This window comes from Guillardia theta (genome assembly GCF_000315625.1).
Source record: "Guillardia theta CCMP2712 unplaced genomic scaffold GUITHscaffold_51, whole genome shotgun sequence".
Lineage (NCBI taxonomy): Eukaryota > Cryptophyceae > Pyrenomonadales > Geminigeraceae > Guillardia > Guillardia theta.
Window position 1 is genome coordinate 51,944 of NW_005434623.1, and position 20,720 is coordinate 72,663.

Sequence of the window (20,720 nt, forward strand, 5' to 3'; positions counted from 1 at the left end):
AGAGAAGAAGAGGGAAGACGGGAGGGGAGGAGAGAAGAAGAGGGAAGACGGGAGGGGAGGAGAGAAGAAGAGGGGACACGGGAGGGGAGGCGAGAAGAAGAGGGAAGACGGGAGGGGAGGAGAGAAGAAGAGGAAAGACGGGAGGGGAGGGCAAGAGGGGCGAGGGCAGGCAAGAGAGATAGTGAACGAGGAGTTAGGAGGGGAAACAGAAGAGAGAGGAGGAGGGGGAAGGAAAGGACGACGAGGGGGAGGAGGGAGGAGAGGGAAGGAGTACGGAGGAGAGGAGTGGAGAGAGGAGTGATCGAAGGTCAACAAGGAGAGGAGGGGAGAGGACGATGCCTGCTGTAGAACGCGGCATTTTCTTGCTGGAGGGGCATCCTTGTCCTGCGCAGCCTCAATCGCACTAGAAGGTTTCAGCGTAGCGTTGGGAGCGCTGATGCTGATGCTCGTCGCCGTTGACTCCGGCGGCCTCTCGTCCCGCCCGTCGCTCCTTCCACCTGCTCCAGCTGCTGGCAAGAGGGGAGACGATTGGGCAGCAGGGGCCTGCGGTGTCCTGTCGTCCTCCTCCGATGAGATGGAGAGGAGTTGACCTGTTCATGGGAAGCCAAGTCAGCACGAGGACGGGAGAGAAGAATGAAAGAAATGGGGGGAAAGAGAGGAGGAGGAGGAGGCGAGGGGGTGAGAAGTGCGGGGGCGGAGTAGAGTAAACAGTGGGAGGACGAGGAGGAGGACAGCAGTGGAAACGCGAAGGAAAAGGAATTGAAGAAAAGCAAGAGGGGAGGAGAGGGGGAGGTACAGATGTCGAATGAGCAGAGGAGGAACTGGCTAGGAGGGAAGATGTTAACCTTTCAGCAAGGAGGAGAAGAGGTCAAGTCGGAAACATTCAATCTCAGCAGCTGTGATGACGTAGCTGCGACAAAACATTCAGAACCTCCTCGCTCTCGCCCCTCCCTTGCCCAATGTCCTCGCTTCTTCTCTCCTCTCCCTTCCGTCCTCAATGCACATCGTTGACTCCCGTTTGCAAACCTCCTCCTGCTCCTGCCCCTGCCCCTGCTCCTGCTCCTGCTCCTGCTCCTGCTCCTGCTCCTGCTCCTGCTCCTGCTCCTGCTCCTGCTCCTGCTCCTGCTCCTGCTCCTGCCCTCCTTGCTCCCTGCTCCCTCCTCCTCAGCTGCAAGCGTCCTCTTCAACTCTCCTCCACTACCTTGCAATTGTCCATATCCACATCTTGATGCTTCCCAGCAGTCCTTGGCTGCCCCCGCTCAGTCTCAGCAGGTCGAAATTGGTCGAGCTCGAGACGAGAGACGCTGGTAGTTGCTCCCTCCATATATCCTGCTGCCTTCTAGCCCTCACGCGTTGAGCGGGCAGCTCAGGATAGCTGACTTGAACCCTGCCCAACGCTGTTGACGCTAAAGGTTCAGAGAGGAGGAGGAGGACGGCGAAGAGGAGGGCTTGATTCATGTGTGTGCAGGTGTGCATCAGGGTCTTTCCCGTCTTGGCATTGTTCGCGCGCGGCTACACATCTGTCTGGTATCGTTCTGCCTGCTATAAGAATGTGAGCAATATGAATCCCCTCCCTTTCTATTCCTCTTCCCTCCATACTTCCTCTCCTTGCTATCTTATCTCCATCACCTCTGATCTCCTCCTCTCTACCCTCTCTTACCATCTCTCCTCTCCTCTCCTCTCCTCTCCTCTCCTCTCCTCTCCTCTCCTCTCCTCTCCTCTCTCCTCCTCTCCTCTCCTCTCCTCTGCTCTCTCCTCCTCTCCTCCCTCCTTCGCCTCCCCTTTGAGCAAAAGCCCTCAAGCATCCAATCGTTTCATCTCGGCCTCGCCATTGCGTCCTGTAACGGTTGTTGCCTCCGTTATTTTCCGAGAGCGCACCGTCCCGGCGTATAGACCGTAGGGTTTAGGTTAACTCAGTTAACTTTGACTGAGTAAAGTTTATCGACCGTAGGGAACCGAATCTTAACTTCAAGTTGAGTAAAGAGATATTACTAGTAGCCTACTGGTTTTTAACTTAACTTTGAGTAAAGAGATAGTACTAGTGACCGTAATCCGCCGCGGCATAGCACTGCCGCAGTGCATTGGTCCGAATGCCATGAACTTGAAAACTTGCGACAGAGAGAATCACAACTGAAACATTCCAAGAACAACGCTTCCCTCCCTCCCCTCCCGACTCATTTCCCCTCGCCTTCACCTTCCCTCGCCTTCCCTCGCCTTCCCTCGCCTTCCCTCGCCTTCCCTCGCCTTCCCTCGCCTTCCCTCGCCTTCCGGGCCCTCGTCTTCCCTCGCCTTCCCTCGCCTTCCCTCGCCTTCCCTCGCCTTCCCTCGCCTTCGGAAGTTCCGGAGTCCTGTCCATGAGGGCTTCTCCCCCCTCCTATCTTCTTCCTCTTCCTTCTCCCTACTGGGCTATCCTTCCCCATCTCTCTTCCTCGCCTTCCTCACCCATCGCAGGGGACCTTGGACGCCATCAGCTTGAGCAGCAAGGAGCATGTCAGCGCTTACCTCCTGACATGTGCCAGGCTCACAGTCAAAGATTCCCCTTGTACCTCGCCTTCGCTCCTCTACGCCATGAAGCCCTTGGGCGGCTCCCGTACCCTCATCGTCATACCTCCCTCCCTCCCTCCCTCCCTTCCTCTCATGCTCTGCTCTTTCCCCTCATGCCTTCATCAGGAGGTCTCCTCGTGTTAACAAGCTGCAACTTTGCTGGGGAGGAGCTGGAACATCTGCTGGAGGAGACGAAGAGGTTCAAGCGAGCTGGGGGGCTTTCATACCCGACCATCGAGTTCGGAGGGAGACGAGGGTCGAGAGTGGTGTCGCAAGCGTACACAAGGATCTGAGCGAGTGAAGTGAGAGGAGGAGAGCAAGAGACGAACAGGTGTTTCATTGTACATGTGAGCTAGAATACATGACAGCATAAGGCTGTCCCCCGTGAACCAGACTAGGTCACGTGAGCCTCACTCCAGATGGCAAGCTGATCGCTCGATGGTGCTTGAGGGAGACGTTCTTGTGAGTGTACAAGTCCTTCGTGATCTTGAGCTGCAGGCAGGACCATAAGAGATTGCAACGCTGCACTGTCAGACTTACAGTCTCTATCTTCCCTCTGATCCTGATCTTCCTTTCCTCCACCTTGTCCAGCAAGTCTGCAACAAGGCTCGGTCAGCTCTCATGCAGCCCGCCATGCACGGAGGGGACTCACCGAGAACGCTGGTGGCAAGGGAGTGCTTGAAGAAATGCTGGATCATGTTGCACTCGTCCATCTCTGATTGCAGCTTCTTGAGGGAGGCCTCCACTCGAATGATCTCCTCCGCATCCAAGTGCTTGTTTGACTTTCTGCTCATCCTGCAGGACCTCTTCCCGCCTTCCCTCCTCCTTTCCTTTTTTCCCCGCGTGCAGCGCGACGGTAATCTGATGCTTGATGGCCTCGCTGCCCGCAGTGAAAGCAGCGAGCTTCTGTGCGCTCTCGGTTAGGGCAGACCTGACTTGTTGCCGGTCCTTGGACGGGTCGCCTTCTTTGCCTGTTGCTGCCGTCCCGGTGGAATCTTCTCTCCTGATCCTCTGCGCATGTCCAGGCTTGTGCTTCCGGCCTATCTTGAGAGACAGGCTGTGGTGAACGCATGGAAGTGTCGATGCTCAGCAGAGCTGCAAGACTGAGCTCGTCACGATGAGTCTCATAGGATGCATTAAGGAGCGACTGACTGATATGCGACCCGTCGTATGACGCGGTCATGGAGGAATTCTAATCCACCAGGCAGGAGCTGAAGGAGCTCCTTGAGTACCTCTGTCCGTGCGTTGTATGTGGCAAATGATTGGCTGGGCTCCTGTTGGCCGCGACAACCGTTGTGATGCTATGCAACTGATTGGGCCGCGACTTGTAAATTCACTCGACTTCTAGAGCTGCTGCTGCTGCTGCTGCTGCTGCTGCTGCTGCTGCTACCTCTGTACCACCCAGATCCTCGCGAGCACATCCTTCTGCGGGGTCTGCCTGGCGGTATCCAACTCAACCCAGGCAAGTTGTTGATTTGAGCCATGAGTAGAGCATGGGCATCCATGACTGGAAGAGCAGATAGAGCTTGGCATGCCAATCGCCCCGGATGCCGGGAGAGACGCTACTTGCTGAGCCAGGTCTTCCAACGATTTTATCCCCACTGAATGCGTGAAGGTGCGGTTGTCCTTGTTCATCAGCATCCCCCTCGGATCGTCAGTCATTATCTGAAAGCTGTTGTTGAGAGACCTGCTCGGAAGCAGATAGGCGAGCGTTGTACAACATTCAGTAGTCCAGAGGTCATAAAGCAAACAATTGGGTAGGGGGGAACACTTGAAAGGAATTTCACAAGTCACTACACTAACACTCAACGCAACCAAATTCGGGTAACACTCCGAAGCTGTATGCAGACGTCTACAGCAAATGTTCAAGGCACCTTCGCTGGATCATATTCAAAGGTGAATAGTAGACATATGAATTTTATTGATAACATGAACACACTCCAGTACAGGAAATACCTCCCGTACGTTGCACAATCTGTTGCTGAACACGGGTTGTACACCAGAGACCCAGTAGCCGTTCAAGTCCTTGCGGCCATTGTGGCTGTAAGAGAAGGCCATAGCTTCTCTTGCTGCTACACACTCCTGCTCAATGAGATTCCTTCCTGCGAAGGCTTGAGCTCACCTCCGCAGAGCTCTGATAAAGCGATGAGACCAGTTTGCTACTGTGTGACCACAACGTCGCTGGTGACATTGAAGCCGGGGGTTGGCTTCTTCCCTCCCAGAAAGCTGAAGCAGCCAACCCGGGGAGGAGCAGCCTTCCCTGGCTTCATGGCATAGTCAGCGTCATCCTCTAAGGCAACGAAAGCAGCAGCAGCCTTCTGAACCATCGCCTCCTTCTCCGCTCTCCGATCTATCCAACCCACAGCTTCCCCCTTCGCCTGCTTCCTCACGCAGCTTCCGTATGCCTGGTGCACCAGGGCATGGAGGGTCTTCCTCATGTCGGCTCGCTGCCCTGGGGTCATCGCCCGCCAGTTGTGCGCTGCCTCCTTCTTCACTCCCTCGATGCTCGGCATGCTGCTCGCGTACCGGCTCGCCCGATGCATCTTGAGGCTGGTGATGTGGATCCAGACCTCGTACAGGCACAGCCCGTGGGTCATGTAGTAGTACTCCGAGGGGAGCTCGCTGCTCTCGTACACGTTGAGTGTCTTCATTGGAGCCGGCCAGGACCCGGCCCGCAGGTTGTCCACTGCGTCCTTGGAGGAGAGGAGCCAGCTGGTGCACACGGCCTCGGGGCTTCGGAACCCCAAGGTCGTCCCTTGGACACTTCCGGCCTGCACCAGGGCCTCCGCGTCTCTCACGATGGACTTGGCCTGCTCGAAGTAGTTGTCGATCTCCTCCGGAGTGAGGACTTGCGCTTTGTCAGCTCCCTGGCTGTAGCTCGTGAAGAAGGAGATGTTTCTGAGAGAGGCTGCCTCCTTCACCAGCTTGTTCTCGCTCCCCGTGTAGTGCCACTCGCCCGTGTTCACGTCGAGCTTGTAGAAGGGCAGCAGCTTCCACCCGTGCTCTGCGACGAACAGAACGGCGTCGATGAGGAAGCGAGCCACGTGGGGAGAGATGAAGAAGTTGAAATTGATGCGAATAAAGCCCGGCTTGATCCCTTCCTCTCCTTGCAGTACCGTCTGCTCTAGGCACAACGCGGACGTGGGAGAGATGTTGAACAGTTTCTGCGCGTAAGGACCAGCGCAGGAGCAGCCTGCTCGGCCTTGCACGCCGAAGAGATCGTTGAGGAGAGAAGCGACGAAGTTGTGATGAACCAGCTTGTTCCCATGTGCAACAACGAAGGAGACGATGCTCAGTCGCGCGACGCTCGTGTCCCCAAGAATGATGATACTCTTATTCGCCTTCCAGGCAGCAAGGGCTTGAGACCAGTAGTGGTGCTCTCTCTCCACAATCGTGCTCGGCCCTACCTCCATCTTCAGTCGGAACACCAGCCCGCACCGGATCGCTCCTACAATCTCCGGCGTCCCTCCCTCCTCCCTCTCCTCCACCGAGTCCAGGTACCGATGCTCCAAGTTGGATACGAACAGGACGGTCCCTCCGGCAGGTGTGACCGGAGCTCCACGATTCTTGCAGGGCTCATACAGGGAGTCCTTTTTGAACACGAGGACCCCGGGGGTCGACGGCCCCCCCACGAACTTGTGCGGAGAGATGAAGACAGCGTCCTTGTACGCCAGAGGCCTCGAGGGGTTCATGTCGATGTCCACGTAGGGCCCAGCAGCCGCGTAGTCGAAGAAGGCGAGGGCTCCGTGCTCGTGAAGAACAGTCGCAACCGCCTCCACGTCCGTCAGGATCCCCGTAACGTTGGAGGCAGCCGAGAAAGATCCGACCTTGATGCGGCGGCTCTGGTACTGCCGCAGGACTCTCCTGAGATGGTCCAAGTCCACCTGGCCCGTTGCGTTCAGCTGCACCTCCACCACGTCTGCGCCGCTCTCGCGCCATGGCAGGATGTTGGAGTGATGCTCGTACGGCCCGATGAGGACTAGGGGGGCCTCCGGGGTGCCGGCCGAGTCTTTCCAGTCCTGGCGATGCATCAGTAGCTGTGCAGTCTTGTAGATCGCAGCCGTGCAGCCGGAGCCTGTGAACACCACGACGTCCTTGTCTTTGCGCCCGTTGACGCTCTCGAGGATGATGTGCCGTGCTTCTTCACGGTACTTGGAGGTCTGCCGCCCCGTATGCGACACAGTCGTGTGCGTGTTGGCGTAGTGCGGGAGGACTGTGTTCCTGATCGCATCCTCGATGAAGGTGAGAGATCGACCGGATGCTGTGTAGTCGGCATACGTCAGCTTCCGCGGGCCGAATGGTGTGTGAATGGGCATGCCGGCGCCGATCACCGATTGCTCGATGTGGCTGACAAGGCTTTTCTTCTCCGCTAACAAGGTGGACGCCATGGAGGCCGATCGGCTGATGTTGTCCGACCTCTGCTGGGGCTCAGGGGACAAAGAGAGCTTGCTGAGGTGGCTCACAGCTACTTCAGCTCTGATCGGCTCCCACTGGAGGGTCGACAGTGAACCGAAGTTTGTCCCGACCTCAAGAACATCGGATTCTGAGATGTTGACAGAGGGAGGAGACGACGACGAGGTCATGATGCTGACAGGAGTAGGTGTGACTATCATTCACCTGGGAAACAAAAGGATCAATGGGGCTTCAAAGACAGAGATACGGGATGTTTCCTTGTGTGTGCGATTCTCTTCACGCACACTTGCTGTCTACAGTAATGAAATTGTACATCTCCTCCCTCTGACGACCTTGCGTAAATAGCGCTAGGCAGTGCAGTCGTAATTGTGTATGGGCTTCAAGGACAACAGCTCACACTCGCATAAGGTCTCAGTCCTCGCTACGTATCCCCTCCTTTCCTTCGACCTTGATCTACACTGTTCCTTCCAACTGCCCTTGAACTGCGAAGCGACTTTCTGCGGCAACCCGTACCAACAACTTACCTGTAAACGAGGTCGTTTGCCTAGTACATACCCACCCCCCCGTTGCAGGTAAAGGACGGGTACACACTCACGAGCTACGAACGACCTTGGACCCCACCCCCTTTTCCCTGAGCTTTTAGCACAGTATACCACCCCTTCAGAAGTTAAGGTTTCATATGAGTGAATGGGTGCAGTCCATTGGGTGGTTTGCAACAATATCATGACCCCCTACCCCCTCTTAGACCTGACGAGGGGTGGGTCCAGTACCGCACGTCCGTGATTGTCTGTGACAAAATTAACTTGTTTGCCAGGTGTAGCATGGTAGAGAAAGACACCGAGTATGATCTACTATTCATCACTCTATTTATGATTGCTGCCCCCGATGGAGTCCTGAGGCAGCTCTCAAGTTTTTGATAAAAAAAATGAAAAAGTCGATGGGTCGAGGGGTGCAAGGAGGAAGAAACCCTAGCACGACCTGAGACATGCTGGGAGCAGCAGGAGCTTCTGATCTAGTGGCGCTCAGCATCGACCATCCGAGGGAGATGCTCCATGGTATCGAACAGAGGGAAGCGATACATGCCCAGATGCAGGAGGTACATCGCAACAACCTGTAAGTAGCTTGCTCCCGACTTGTACGGTGAGCTTACCTTGTTCCTTCAGGTTGAGAGGCGCCTCCTCCGCCAACTCCCTCGCATACAAGGCCCTCCACATCAACCCCGTCACCCTCTCGTGGAAGGACCTCACCTACGACGTCCGCGTGAGCCGTAAGAACCCTCAGACCGGTCAGAGCGAGGTCATCGACAAGCGCATCCTCGATAGCATCTCCGGCATCGTCCGGCCCGGGGAGATGCTCGCCATCTGCGGGCCCTCGGGAGGCGGCAAGACCACCCTGCTCGACGCCATCGCCGGGAGGATCGACCCCAACCGCAAGGGCAGGAAGTTCTCCGGCGACGTGCTGGTCAATGGCAAGGTGCGAGACGACACGTTCAGCATGGTGGCGTCGTACGTGCAGCAGGAGTACGCGCTGCAGACGCCCTTCACGGTCAAGGAGACGATGGCGTACGCGGCGGACCTGCTCATCCCGCACTCGGAGAGCACAAGGGAGGAGCGGAGGATGCGGGCGGAGAACGTGATCCATGTGCTGGGGCTGGACTCGTGCACCAACACGATCGTAGGAGACGTGTTCCGCAAGGGGCTGAGCGGAGGGCAGCTCCGCCGCCTGTCGATCGCGGTGGAGCTGGTGCGGAACCCCTCCATCCTACTGCTGGACGAGCCGACGTCAGGCCTCGACTCGGCGGCGGCAGAGAACATCATGGGCCACTTGTCGCACCTGGCCAAGATGGGGACGACGGTGGTGTGCACTATCCACCAGCCTCCGTCAGAGGTGTGGGCGAACTTCGACAAATTCTGTCTGCTGTCGCAGGGCAAGTGCCTCTACTTCGGGGCGGCAAGCGACTCTGTGGACTACTTTGGACGGATGGGGTATCCCTGCCCGGGGCTTTCGAACCCGGCAGACTTCTTCCTGAGGCTGGCCAACACGGACTTCGAGGGTCACGCGGACATCGAGGCGCTCTCGACAGGCTTCAAGACCCAGCCCGAGGGCATGGCGCTCGCGACGGGGCTGACCAGGCCCATCGACCACCAGGTGCACCCGCACAAGAAGACCAACGGGTTCCTGGTGCAGCTGATGATTCTGTCGCACCGAGCCTTCTTCAACAACGCGCGTAACCCGGGTATCTTCCTCGTCCGCCTCATCATGTACATCATGCTCTGCGCTATGATCGGCTTCATGTTCTGGGACCTCCAGCTGGGGCCGTCGGACATCAACAGTCGCATCACCATGCTCTTCTACGTCGCGGCTTTCCTGGTGTTCATGTCGGTGGCGGTGCTGCCCTTCTTCATCGTGGAGCGAGCTGTGTTCCTACGCGAGCGAGCCAACGGCTGGTACATGGTGCCGGCCTACGTGCTGGCGACGTTCCTCATGTCGTTGCCGGGGCTCTTCATCATCTCGCTGGTGAGCACGTTGCTGGTGGTGCTGCCGTCGGGGCTCAACGGGTTTGGGGTGTTCCTGGTGGATCTTTTCCTGTCGCTGGTAGCAGCGGAGGCGTTCATGTGCGTGGTGGCGTCGGTGGTGCCTCACTACATCATCGGGATCGCGCTGGGGGCAGCGGTGTACGGCTTCTTCATGTTGTGCGAGGGCTTCATGAAGATCAAGGACGACATCCCGGACTACTTCATCTGGGGGTACTACATCGCGTTCCACACCTACTCTTTCAGGGCGTTCATGGTAAACGAGTTTGAGGGCATCAAGTACTTTGTCAACAGCCCGCAGTTTGCGGACGGGAAGGCGGTGCTGAAGTTCTACAACATGGAGGACAAGCCTGTGTGGAAGGATCTTGTAGTGCTTGCGGGGTATGCGCTGGGTCTGCAGCTGATCTTCGGGACAATCCTGCAGGTGTTCCACAAGGGGAAGCGGTGAAGCCTTGAAAAGGGATTTTCTTTGCTAGTTGTCGTGCGACTGTGATTCAGTTTTGATGTGTTTTTGAATGTTTCTTCTCTTGAGGTTCCTGAGCCCTTCTGATTTTTGTTTAGAATTACAATCATTAAAAGTCTGGTATGCATTCAGTTGTGTCTTAAAGCTCTTCAGCCTTCGCATTTCACATGTTGGTTTGATATTTGTTGTAGTTTTCGCCAACACCTGTCTCGATCAGCTGTCACGCAGCACTTATGGTTGGGTTTTATTCCGAGTTCTTGCAATTCCTGTGCTCGTTTCTTCATCACATCCTCCCATAGCGCTACACTGCCCGGATTTTTTTCGACTGCCTCTCATCCGACTTGTCCAGGATCTTCCATCAGCTCGAGGCCACCCTATGCTTCGCTGCCGCATCATCGTGGGGCGTTCCGGTATGCGTCTCACTCCACCGGGGGTAAGTTAAGTTTAAACCAGGCATAAGGCCTTACTTGAAACCAGGCAGGTTGAGGGTTGGTTTTAGGCGTTCCACACTGAAGGTGAAGCGGTGAACTTGGAAGCTCTCCGAAATGCATTACGGTTGAAAAACTACCTTGACTGATGTACCCGGCAGCCCGGGCCTACATTCGAACCCAATAGAGTCACCGTGGCACTGTTGTATATGACAGTGTCCGTCAGCTCAGCTGGCACCTTGCAAGAGTCATGACAGTGAATGTGATGTGAGGATTGGCCGCTTACGGTTATTCACTTCGGAGTCCTAACTCATTGCTTTACTACGGTAACTTTCCTTGGCATCATTTCCGCCGTTCCGAAGTTCCCGGCCCGGCGCCGCGGACAGGACTTCACTCACGGTACGGCCCGGGGCCGGGCCGGGCCCGGCGGCGCCGGCTGAACCGTGAGCGGCAAGCCTTCAAGCCTGAGCCTTCGCCTCAGTTTAAGTTCGTTGGCAAGCATTTTAAGTTCAGTTTTTCAAGGACCGTCGGCCTGAGGCCCGGCGCTGAGCCGGGGCCACTGCCGGGCCGGAGTGGAAGTACCAAGTTTGAGTACGGTAAAAGCCGGGATGCAAAACCTCTACCGTTAGCTTAACTTTGAGCAAAGACTGACCAAAGATGCCGGACCGTTAGGCATCTACCGCTGCCACTACTACTTCTTGACTCAATTTTCCTTCAATGCGGCCATGAGACTTTCAGTCATCCACCGGCCGCCAGTTTACTCCGGGCGAGTCATCCGCCGGAAAAAAAAAGAGCGACCGAGTCAAATGTCCGACTTCACCCGGTCCTGTACCTGATGTGAAGCCTTGAAGGGGGTAGGGGTACATCAAGGGGTAAACTTCTCTGGGAGTCGGGGAACTCAAAGTAGGGGAATAAAGGGGTGGGTCATGCAAAGAAGGGGTCCTGCTGTGTATTGATCTGACTCTGAAAAAGGTAAGCAGAGAAAGTACGGGGGCTCATTCCTAGCCAAGCAACAGGAAATGGGGGTAGGGGTAGTATACCTCGGTAAAATTGTTGATTGAAGCCGTACTGGTGGGTGGGTTGCCGACAAGCGGAAGGAAACAGTAGTGGGGTGGGGTGGGGCGGAAGAACGTAAAAGGGAAGATCCCGACGGAAAACGATCTACGAAGCTGCGAGAAGAGGAAGAGAAACAGAAGGACTGAAAGACGCAGAGGAGGAGGAAAGAAGCAGAGAAGCAGAAGAAGCAGAGAAGAGAAGCAGAGAAACAGAGAAGCAGAGAAACAGAGAAGCAGAGAAACAGAGAAACAGAGAAGCAGAGAAGCAGAGAAACAGAGAAGAGAAGCAGGAGAGAGCAGAGAAGGAGCGAGGAAAGGAGCAAGGAAAGGAGGGAAGGAGAGAAGAAGTGAAAAAGATTTAGAAGCACAAGAGGGAAAGGCACTCAGAGAGCGTTTGGAAGGGAGCCTGTCGGAATTTTTGATTGTTCCTGCAGGATGAGCAGAAAGTCAAACAAGCACTTGGATGCGGAGGAGATCATTCGAGTGGAGGCCTCCCTCAAGAAGCTGCAATCAGAGATGGACGAGTGCAACATGATCCAGCATTTCTTCAAGCACTCCCTTGCCACCAGCGTTCTCGGTGAGTCCCCTCCGTGCATGGCGGGCTGCATGAGAGCTGACCGAGCCTTGTTGCAGACTTGCTGGACAAGGTGGAGGAAAGGAAGATGAGGATCAGAGGGAAGATAGAGACTGTAAGTCTGACAGTGCAGCGTTGCAATCTCTTATGGTCCTGCCTGCAGCTCAAGATCACCAAGGACTTGTACACTTACAAGAACGTCTCCCTCAAGCACCATCGAGCGATCAGCTTGCCATCTGGAGTGAGGCTCACGTGACCTAGTCTGGTTCACGGGGGACAGCCTTATGCTGTCATGTATTCTAGCTCACATGTACAATGAAACACCTGTTCGTCTCTTGCTCTCCTCCTCTCACTTCACTCGCTCAGATCCTTCTGTACGCTTGCGACACCACTCTCGACCCTCGTCTCCCTCCGAACTCGATGGTCGGGTATGAAAGCCCCCCAGCTCGCTTGAACCTCTTCGTCTCCTCCAGCAGATGTTCCAGCTCCTCCCCAGCAAAGTTGCAGCTTGTCAACACGAGGAGACCTCCTGATGAAGGCATGAGGGGAAAGAGCAGAGCATGAGAGGAAGGGAGGGAGGGAGGGAGGGAGGGAGGGAGGGAGGGAGGGAGGGAGGTATGACGAGGAGGGTACGGGAGCCGCCCAAGGGCTTCATGGCGTAGAGGAGCGAAGGCGAGGTACAAGGAGAATCTTTGACTGTGAGCCTGGCACATGTCAGGAGGTAAGCGCTGACATGCTCCTTGCTGCTCAAGCTGATGGCGTCCAAGGTCCCCTGCGATGGGTGAGGAAGGTGAGGAAGAGAGATGGGGGTCATCATTATGATCATTATCATCATCATCGTCCTCATTATCGTCATCCTTATCTTCTTGCTTATCATCTCCCTGTCCGTGTGTTCTGTGCTGCTTTTCTTTGTCATGATGATTGTTTGGTTGATTAGTTATATGCTCTTCCATTTTAACAAAGCTAAACAGAAATAAATGCCCGTAGCCTCGGTTACTATCTTACAGGGTTTTTCTTTTCTGGATTGGATGAATGAACATTTCGAATCTCATCTTCATCTGTAAAGCTATAGATACGGTTGATCTCGTTTTTCAATGTCTCTTTGAAATTCTCTTCATTTCTCGATACTATCACCTTCTCTTCTTTAATTATATCTTTAGGTTTGCTTTTACGCGAAGTTTGAGGCATAAACTCCTGTCTTTTAACGAGTTCTATGTGATGAGTGACCGTGGGTTTTGTCTGAGTGTGCTTGAGACCAGATCGAGCTTCTCTTTTCAATGCGAATTTTTCTCAAAACTTCGAACGAGACGAAAAAGAAAAAGCGGAACAAAAAGTGTGCTTCCTCGAACACCCCGATAATATGCAGGCCGGCTTCGTGATGTGGGAGAAATGATTGATTGAAGGGAAAGCATTGAATGATCTGTGTTTCCTGCTCTTTCCCGGCTGCTTTACGCTAACAAAAGCTTCATTTTCATTGAAAGAAGCTCCATGCCCGGCCGGCTGGCCGCCCGGGAGTATGACAAGATCCTGGCGGCTGAGATCGGTATCGGGGGCCCGGGGCCGGCGGACTTTTCAGTGGTGCCGCACGCGTGTCAGAACGGGGGCATTATTATTGGTTCAAGTTGTAGAGGTAACCCCCTACGTCACTAGCCGTTAAGGACCCTTATATCTAGTGGTCTAATTCTCCGGCAATGCACGAGCAGGGGTGGGTCCGTATCTGTACTGCTACCAGTTGCTCGAAGGGTTAACTTAGGGGTAATGACCGTAGGTGCACTATGGCAGTAAAATAAAAAAAGGGGGGGAGGGAGGAGGGGTACAGGCTGGGGAAGAGTTGGGGAACTTGACCTGACGCTAGCAATAGCTGGGTTACTACCGGGTACAGCATGGGGGTTTACAGCAGATGGGGGTCCCTGTACGTGGTAGGGACAGGGGTAGGGGTAGCAGTTGTGGGGAGCAAGAGTTGGGGAACCTGACGCTTGCAATGGCGACAGCCGACCTGGTCACGGTGGACGTGCAGATCGCAGATGTGCGGGAAGATATGCAGGAAGATGCGCAAGAAGACGACATAAAGAGTCTTCCACTTGAGTTGCTTCCTCCGAGGCTAGCGCAGGCTCTGCGGCGCTTTGACAAGAACCAGGATGGAACGCTAGATCGCAAGGAGATTGAGGAGATCTCCAACGTGCTGCAGTGTCTGGATGCAGGGAAGATACCTTTCTCAGCCTTGCCGGTTCGAATCCAGGAGATCATAGCGAAAACCCAAAGTGTCATGCATGAGACAGATGGCGAGGGCATGGTGGACGTGCAGCAAGTTGCCACTGCCCTCGAGCTCCACAGCCGGTTTTTGCAAATGCAGATGAATGGGCAGATTCCCTTCGATGCATTTCCCTCCAGTGCTCAGCAGCAGCTGAAGATGCTCGACACCAACGGAGATGGTGCTCTTGACACAGATGAGATACTGGCTGGGCTTGCGACATTGAAAAGAGAACAGTACAAGTCGAAGATGTATCGAAACTTTCTCATCGCACTTGGAGCGCTTTCCTTGATCATGTTAGCCTCAGTGTTTGGCTTGACGTATTCAGTCATTCAGATTACAAAGGAAAGCGAAGTAAAAGCTGGAGGAGTTCTTACAGTGAGGGGAACAAGCGAGCCTGTCCGTGTTGCTTCGACAGAGTTTGACGTCAGGAATGGGACTCTGACATCTCGCACGATGCTCAACATGTCTTGCTCCAACGGCACCTGCCCTGCAAGCCCGATTATGACTGCTCAATCTACCAGTCTTGCTAAGTTGACTTCTCTTTTGGATGATGAGCAATTGGCAGAACTGAAATCAATGAAAATTGTTCAGGGACAGTCTTTTCTGCACCTTCAAATCTTCGCTCTTGCGAGGTACGAAGAGGTCTGGAGCAGGTATGGAAGTGTTGTTGTCATCTATACGCATCTTGGAGAAATCACTCTAGATGGTGAAGCCATCTTCTTCCACGAAAAACTCGAGGGAGCGTTCTCCCGGGCCGGCTTCAAGATCGATGCACGCGGCAGGCGCTTGCTCGGCGTGGTTGAAATCCTTGGAATGTTCAATCTGATCAAGAAAGCGATCAGTCCGAGAGACAAGACGGAGCATGACCTGCCAAACGAGCTACCAGCATCTCCTCCCATGCAGTACATGGCGCATGTCGTTGAGGTGGAATTTTGTGAAGACGAAACAGGGATGTCAACGTATTCTTGCGAGACAGGTGCGGGCAAGACCGTGAACTGGGTAACGAAAGAAGATTTCAACAGGAATGGACTACGATTAGAAGAAGAGCAGTACAGTTTGCTGTATAATGGAAGGCACTGGGCCAAGACGATTCAATCGAAGGCACAGTGGCCTGAACAACAGCTTGTAAAGATTCAGAATGAAACACACAGATTGAAATACCAAACATTCAGAGGCAAGCCATACTTTTGCGAGCTCAGCGAAGATCAATCCCTCAAGAAAGTTGTCAGCAATAGAAGAGTTAGGGGTTACGTAAGCGGTTACGAATACTTCAGTCAACTAGCTGTCTTATCCGGTCGGTTTGGTTGGTTTGGTAGGTTTTGGTCGAATAAAATGGATCCGAACTTTCTATACGTTCAGTGAGCGCGGTTGTGTTGAGGTTCCTGTTTGCTTGTCAACGCAAGTTATCAAGTTGGTTCAAGTTCACAGAGTCAAAGCACATCATCAGGATTGTCAAACCCTAACATTGGTAGCGTAAGGTTTGGTTTTTGTTTGAAGTAATTGCGGATTGCGACAATTTGATTTGACTTGATCGAAAAGGAGCTTGAAAGGTAACCTCTGGACATGCAATCGGATGTAGAAAGGATAAGAAGGTCTCCTGGAGATGGTCCTCTTGGAAGTTCAGGCTTGGCAGTCATGCTTGACAACTTCAGAAGGAGTTTCGATGAGGAAACGTCTGAAGACAAGACGATGAGGGAAGTTACGACGGTACCTTCTACCTCAGAAGAGGATCCGAACGGAAATCAGCGAGACGTCGCGGGATTTTCGAGGATTAATATACCTTCTTATGATGGATCGGTCACGCAACAAGTGCGCGACAGGGAGGGCGCAGTAGACTTGGAAATTTCCAGGATTGCGTCTCCGGCATGTTCGACCCGGCCGAGGTTCGAATCAGTGCAGTTTGAAGAATTGGTCGCTGCAAACAAGAAGTTGCGAGAAGAATTGCAACTCGCAATGGACATGCAAGTAAAGTATGAAGCTTTCGTCAAGGAAGTGATGTTTCGTAAGGAAAGAGAGCTCGTCGAGACAAAACAGGAAATCTCTGTCCTTAGGGAAGAAAATAAAAAAATGTTCGAGGAAATGATGCAACGATTCAGATTAAATGAATCAGGAGCAGTTCAATACCTTCCGATCAAGGAACCAAGAGGGGCTGATGCAACATGCAAGCAAAATGATACGAGCATGTCGAACGACATGTCAAATCAACATGTCAAGCAGCAGTCTTCCCTTGTGAAGTTTCATTCCAAGGATATTTCTCGATTTAATGGAGAAATGACTCTAGAATATTCCGTGGCAAGTTGGTTTGGGGAGCTTGAGTTTCAATTCCAGCGTCAAAGAATCCCTCCAGATCAAAAGGTTGACATTGCTGCAACATTAGTTGGTAATCGTGTGAGGAATTGGTTGCAAACATTGCGTGGCGAGGATAGATTAATTTCCACACAAGGTACTTGGGAATCATTCAAATCGTTGCTGGTGAAGGAGTATTTGTCGTTGTCGCACTTGCAGTATATTTTGGGTGAGATTCAATGTACGATACAAGGGTCAGAGGAAAAGACTTCGGATTTTGTCAACAGGTTTTCAGCTTTAGCAAATCATTTTATTGCTTGTTGCATGGTATTATTTCATGAACAAGGACAAGTCGAGACAGCTTGCACGAGGTTTGGTCTTGAACGGTATTTCGCACAGAATTTGTTCAATGAGGTGACCGCGAGTTTCGTCATGAGGTTGTTGATTGACTTGGAAAAGCAAAATGTGAACAAGACTTTGAGTATTGGGAGTTTGTTACCAGCATTGTATCGAGAAGCTAAGTCCATGGATTTGACAACCGGTGCGTATAGGAATGACAGATCAACGCATCATGAGGTTTCGTACGATGATGAGTCAGCGGTGGATACCGACGAAGATTCTCAGCATTCATCTTCGACTCAGGATGAGCAGGACTTACGTGAATAACATTGGCCTAATGCACTTCGCGCTACTCAATTGAAATGACTTGAGTTGGCTGCCGTTTTCTTGTTATGCAGTATCTTAATGATCAGCGAAGTTCATAGAGATGTTTCTCAGATGATAATGCGCTTGGGAGCGTATGTTAGGGGTTACGTAAGCGGTTACGAATACTTCAGTCAACTAGCTGTCTTATCCGGTCGGTTTGGTTGGTTTGGTAGGTTTTGGTCGAATAAAATGGATCCGAACTTTCTATACGTTCAGTGAGCGCGGTTGTGTTGAGGTTCCTGTTTGCTTGTCAACGCAAGTTATCAAGTTGGTTCAAGTTCACAGAGTCAAAGCACATCATCAGGATTGTCAATCCCTAACACCCTCGTAGATCCTTCTACAGCATCTGACTTCAAGGTTGTTTTCCATGGGTTCCAATCAGTGAATGAAGTTTATTGCAAACATTTCGAAATCCAAGCGAATCAAGATGGTAAGACCGAAACCTTCCAGGTCTACGAAGACTACTACAAGAAGAGACTGTATCAGTTCGTGCGCGGAAACCTTCGGTGGAGATTCGAAGACTTGAAACCGATCGAAACGGAAGACTACAACCCAATTCCCTTTGACGAGCTAGACATGGAAGTGGCTCTGAAAGCATGCGTCTCGAATGATCTCACTCCGCCTGTCAAGCTCGTGGAGGGATCAGTCTCTGACATCATGCTTCCAGATCCTAGTTGGGGACAAGCCATTGACAAGAACTCGACGATGACCTCCAACGAAACCTCGTCCTTTTTGATCGATTCAAACTCGTCCCGAAGACTCTTGTACGACAAAGGTCATGGAGACGACGAGAGAGAAGACGCTTGGGAGATCTTGACTCACGAGCAACTTCGTTCAAAGGTTGCTGAAGGAGACTTACTTTCACAGAGTCACAACGCTTCTCTGAGATCGGTGTGCGCCTCGCTAGGAATCTCAGGGCAGATCATTGGCCCGTACAAAAGCATCAGCGACGCCAAGAAGTCCCCGCGCAAGAGAGTTGTACCTGGATCCATAGGCCTCGAGTTGGTCTTGGAGGCATGTCTGGACAACATCGCCCTGTACATGAAGGCGGAGATCGGATTCGGTTGCCCCTCCTTTGCCGGGGACATTGACCTAGAAATCCGCGGGCTCAACTCGCGGCGGCCATACATGATTGCTTCTGGAAGCATCTTGGTCAGCGTCAACATCTGTAGATGCCCTCCCATGAGATTGCCGAGCGCCCTCGCAAACTTCTGTGCAGTTCTGAGCGCAGGCATGTCTGTGAGAAGCGCTGTTAGTAAGCAGGAGTACTTCACGTGCTCGGTCGGAGGATTCAGCTCGAACCCTCTCATCACTGGTTGGTCTTCTCTGCGCGTGGGGCCGTACTTTGCTTCGGCAGAGCTGATCCTCTCAGGATCAGCTTACCTCGGATTCAGATGTGGCTCGAGGCAGAGGTCAGGACAAAACATGAAGATCGGTCATCGCTATGAAGTTGAAGCCAACGTGAACTTCTTGTGGACCTCCAAGACCTGGAATTTTCCTGTCTATCCCACAGAGCAAAACTACTGCTCGCGACAGAAGAATCCGGTCTCAGGCAAGCATGAGTACATCTTCAAGGAGTATGGAAAATTCGCATACGCAATGTTTGACTCAGACTATACCTGCCGTTAAGCTTTTTGTCATGAATTCAAGCTTGCTGTTAGTGAATTGTTGAGTTGATAAAACAATCAATAAGAAAGATACTATGTACTGTGTTTGTATTCAAAACATAGTTGACTTTCTCTTTGAGTTCCCTGACTTGTGTTTCATGAAAATCTTCAAATCTTCTCTGGCTGATCTCCTACATTCAAATAATGCATTGACAGATCCTCCTCATCGCACCTACAACTCCCTCAAATATCCTCATAAAACTCAGACCATAACCACACGTCCAGTTGCATAGCATCACAACGGTTGTCGCGGCCAACAGGAGCCCAGCCAATCATTTGCCACATACAACGCACGGACAGAGGTACTCAAGGAGCTCCTTCAGCTCCTGCCTGGTGGATTAGAATTCCTCCATGACCGCGTCATACGACGGGTCGCATATCAGTCAGTCGCTCCTTAATGCATCCTATGAGACTCAACGTGACGAGCCCAGTCTTGCAGCTCTGCTGAGCATCGACACTTCCATGCGTTCACCACAGCCTGTCTCTCAAGATAGGCCGGAAGCACAAGCCTGGACATGCGCAGAGTGCGCAGGAGAGAAGATTCCACCGGGACGGCAGCAACCGGCAAAGAAGGCGACCCGTCCAAGGACCGGCAACAAGTCAGGTCTGCTCTAGCCGAGAGCGCACAGAAGCTCGCTGCTTTCACTGCGAGCAGCGAGGCCATCAAGCATCAGATTACCGTCGCGCTGCACGCGGGGAAAAAAGGAAAGGAGGAGGGAAGGCGGGAAGAGGTCCTGCAGGATGAGCAGAAAGTCAAACAAGCACTTGGATGCGGAGGAGATCATTCGAGTGGAGGCCTCCCTCAAGAAGCTGCAATCAGAGATGGACGAGTGCAACATGATCCAGCATTTCTTCAAGCACTCCCTTGCCACCAGCGTTCTCGGTGAGTCCCCTCCGTGCATGGCGGGCTGCATGAGAGCTGACCGAGCCTTGTTGCAGACTTGCTGGACAAGGTGGAGGAAAGGAAGATGAGGATCAGAGGGAAGATAGAGACTGTAAGTCTGACAGTGCAGCGTTGCAATCTCTTATGGTCCTGCCTGCAGCTCAAGATCACGAAGGACTTGTACACTTACAAGAACGTCTCCCTCAAGCACCATCGAGCGATCAGCTTGCCATCTGGAGTGAGGCTCACGTGACCTAGTCTGGTTCACGGGGGACAGCCTTATGCTGTCATGTATTCTAGCTCACATGTACAATGAAACACCTGTTCGTCTCTTGCTCTCCTCCTCTCACTTCACTCGCTCAGATCCTTCTGTACGCTTGCGACACCACTCTCGACCCTCGTCTCCCTCCGAACTCGATGGTCGGGTATGAAAGCCCCCCAGCTCGCTTGAACCTCTTCGTCTCCTCCAGCAGATGTTCCAGCTCCTCCCCAGCAAAGTTGCAGCTTGTCAACACGAGGAGACCTCCTGATGAAGGCATGAGGGGAAAGAGCAGAGCATGAGAGGAAGGGAGGGAGGGAGGGAGGGAGGGAGGTATGACGATGAGGGTGCGGGAGCACAAGGGCTTCATGGCGTAGAGGAGCGAAGGCGAGGTACAAGGAGAACCTTTGACTGTGAGCCTGGCACATGTCAGGAGGTAAGCGCTGACATGCTCCTTGCTGCTCAAGCTGATGGCGTCCAAGGTCCCCTGCGATGGGTGAGGAAGGCGAGGAAGAGAGATGGAGAAGGATAGCCCAGTAGGGAGAAGGAAGAGGAAGAAGATAGGAGGGGGGAGAAGATGAACAGGAAGGAAGAAGCGAAGGAGGAAAGTGGAGGAGAGAGAGAAGAAGAAATCGGACAATGCAGGAAGGAGGGA

The 20,720-nt window shown here is 53.2% G+C and overlaps 7 protein-coding genes across 7 annotated transcripts; 5 read left to right on the top strand and 2 right to left on the bottom strand.

The window, feature by feature from the left end:
* Positions 1-2,943: 2,943 nt before the first annotated feature.
* Positions 2,944-3,338, bottom strand: GUITHDRAFT_111284 (hypothetical protein; the record flags this gene model as incomplete). Its single annotated transcript, XM_005829523.1, has 3 exons — positions 2,944-3,036; positions 3,085-3,140; positions 3,197-3,338. 3 exons carry the CDS (start codon positions 3,336-3,338, stop codon positions 2,944-2,946), a joined length of 291 nt encoding a protein of 96 aa, XP_005829580.1.
* A 2,154-nt stretch (positions 3,339-5,492) lies between these two features.
* On the bottom strand, positions 5,493-6,932 carry GUITHDRAFT_73788 (hypothetical protein; the record flags this gene model as incomplete). The annotated part of the gene is made up of 1 exon (XM_005829524.1): positions 5,493-6,932. A coding segment is annotated over one exon (1,440 nt), but the record flags the coding sequence as incomplete, so codon positions are not given.
* A 1,010-nt stretch (positions 6,933-7,942) lies between these two features.
* Positions 7,943-9,939, top strand: GUITHDRAFT_111286 (hypothetical protein; the record flags this gene model as incomplete). Its single annotated transcript, XM_005829525.1, has 2 exons — positions 7,943-8,070; positions 8,121-9,939. 2 exons carry the CDS (start codon positions 7,943-7,945, stop codon positions 9,937-9,939), a joined length of 1,947 nt encoding a protein of 648 aa, XP_005829582.1.
* Positions 9,940-11,872: 1,933 nt separating this feature from the next.
* On the top strand, positions 11,873-12,267 carry GUITHDRAFT_111287 (hypothetical protein; the record flags this gene model as incomplete). Its single annotated transcript, XM_005829526.1, has 3 exons — positions 11,873-12,014; positions 12,071-12,126; positions 12,175-12,267. The coding sequence occupies 3 exons, from the start codon at positions 11,873-11,875 to the stop codon at positions 12,265-12,267; spliced, it is 291 nt and encodes a 96-aa protein (XP_005829583.1).
* Positions 12,268-14,364: 2,097 nt separating this feature from the next.
* GUITHDRAFT_73715 (hypothetical protein) lies at positions 14,365-14,787 on the top strand (the record flags this gene model as incomplete). Its single annotated transcript, XM_005829527.1, has 1 exon — positions 14,365-14,787. A coding segment is annotated over one exon (423 nt), but the record flags the coding sequence as incomplete, so codon positions are not given.
* A 792-nt stretch (positions 14,788-15,579) lies between these two features.
* On the top strand, positions 15,580-17,461 carry GUITHDRAFT_153479 (hypothetical protein). Its single transcript, XM_005829528.1, has one exon. It carries the CDS (start codon positions 15,829-15,831, stop codon positions 17,215-17,217), a length of 1,389 nt encoding a protein of 462 aa, XP_005829585.1. The 5' UTR covers positions 15,580-15,828; the 3' UTR covers positions 17,218-17,461.
* Positions 17,462-19,664: 2,203 nt separating this feature from the next.
* Positions 19,665-20,059, top strand: GUITHDRAFT_111290 (hypothetical protein; the record flags this gene model as incomplete). The annotated part of the gene is made up of 3 exons (XM_005829529.1): positions 19,665-19,806; positions 19,863-19,918; positions 19,967-20,059. 3 exons carry the CDS (start codon positions 19,665-19,667, stop codon positions 20,057-20,059), a joined length of 291 nt encoding a protein of 96 aa, XP_005829586.1.
* Positions 20,060-20,720: the final 661 nt, after the last annotated feature.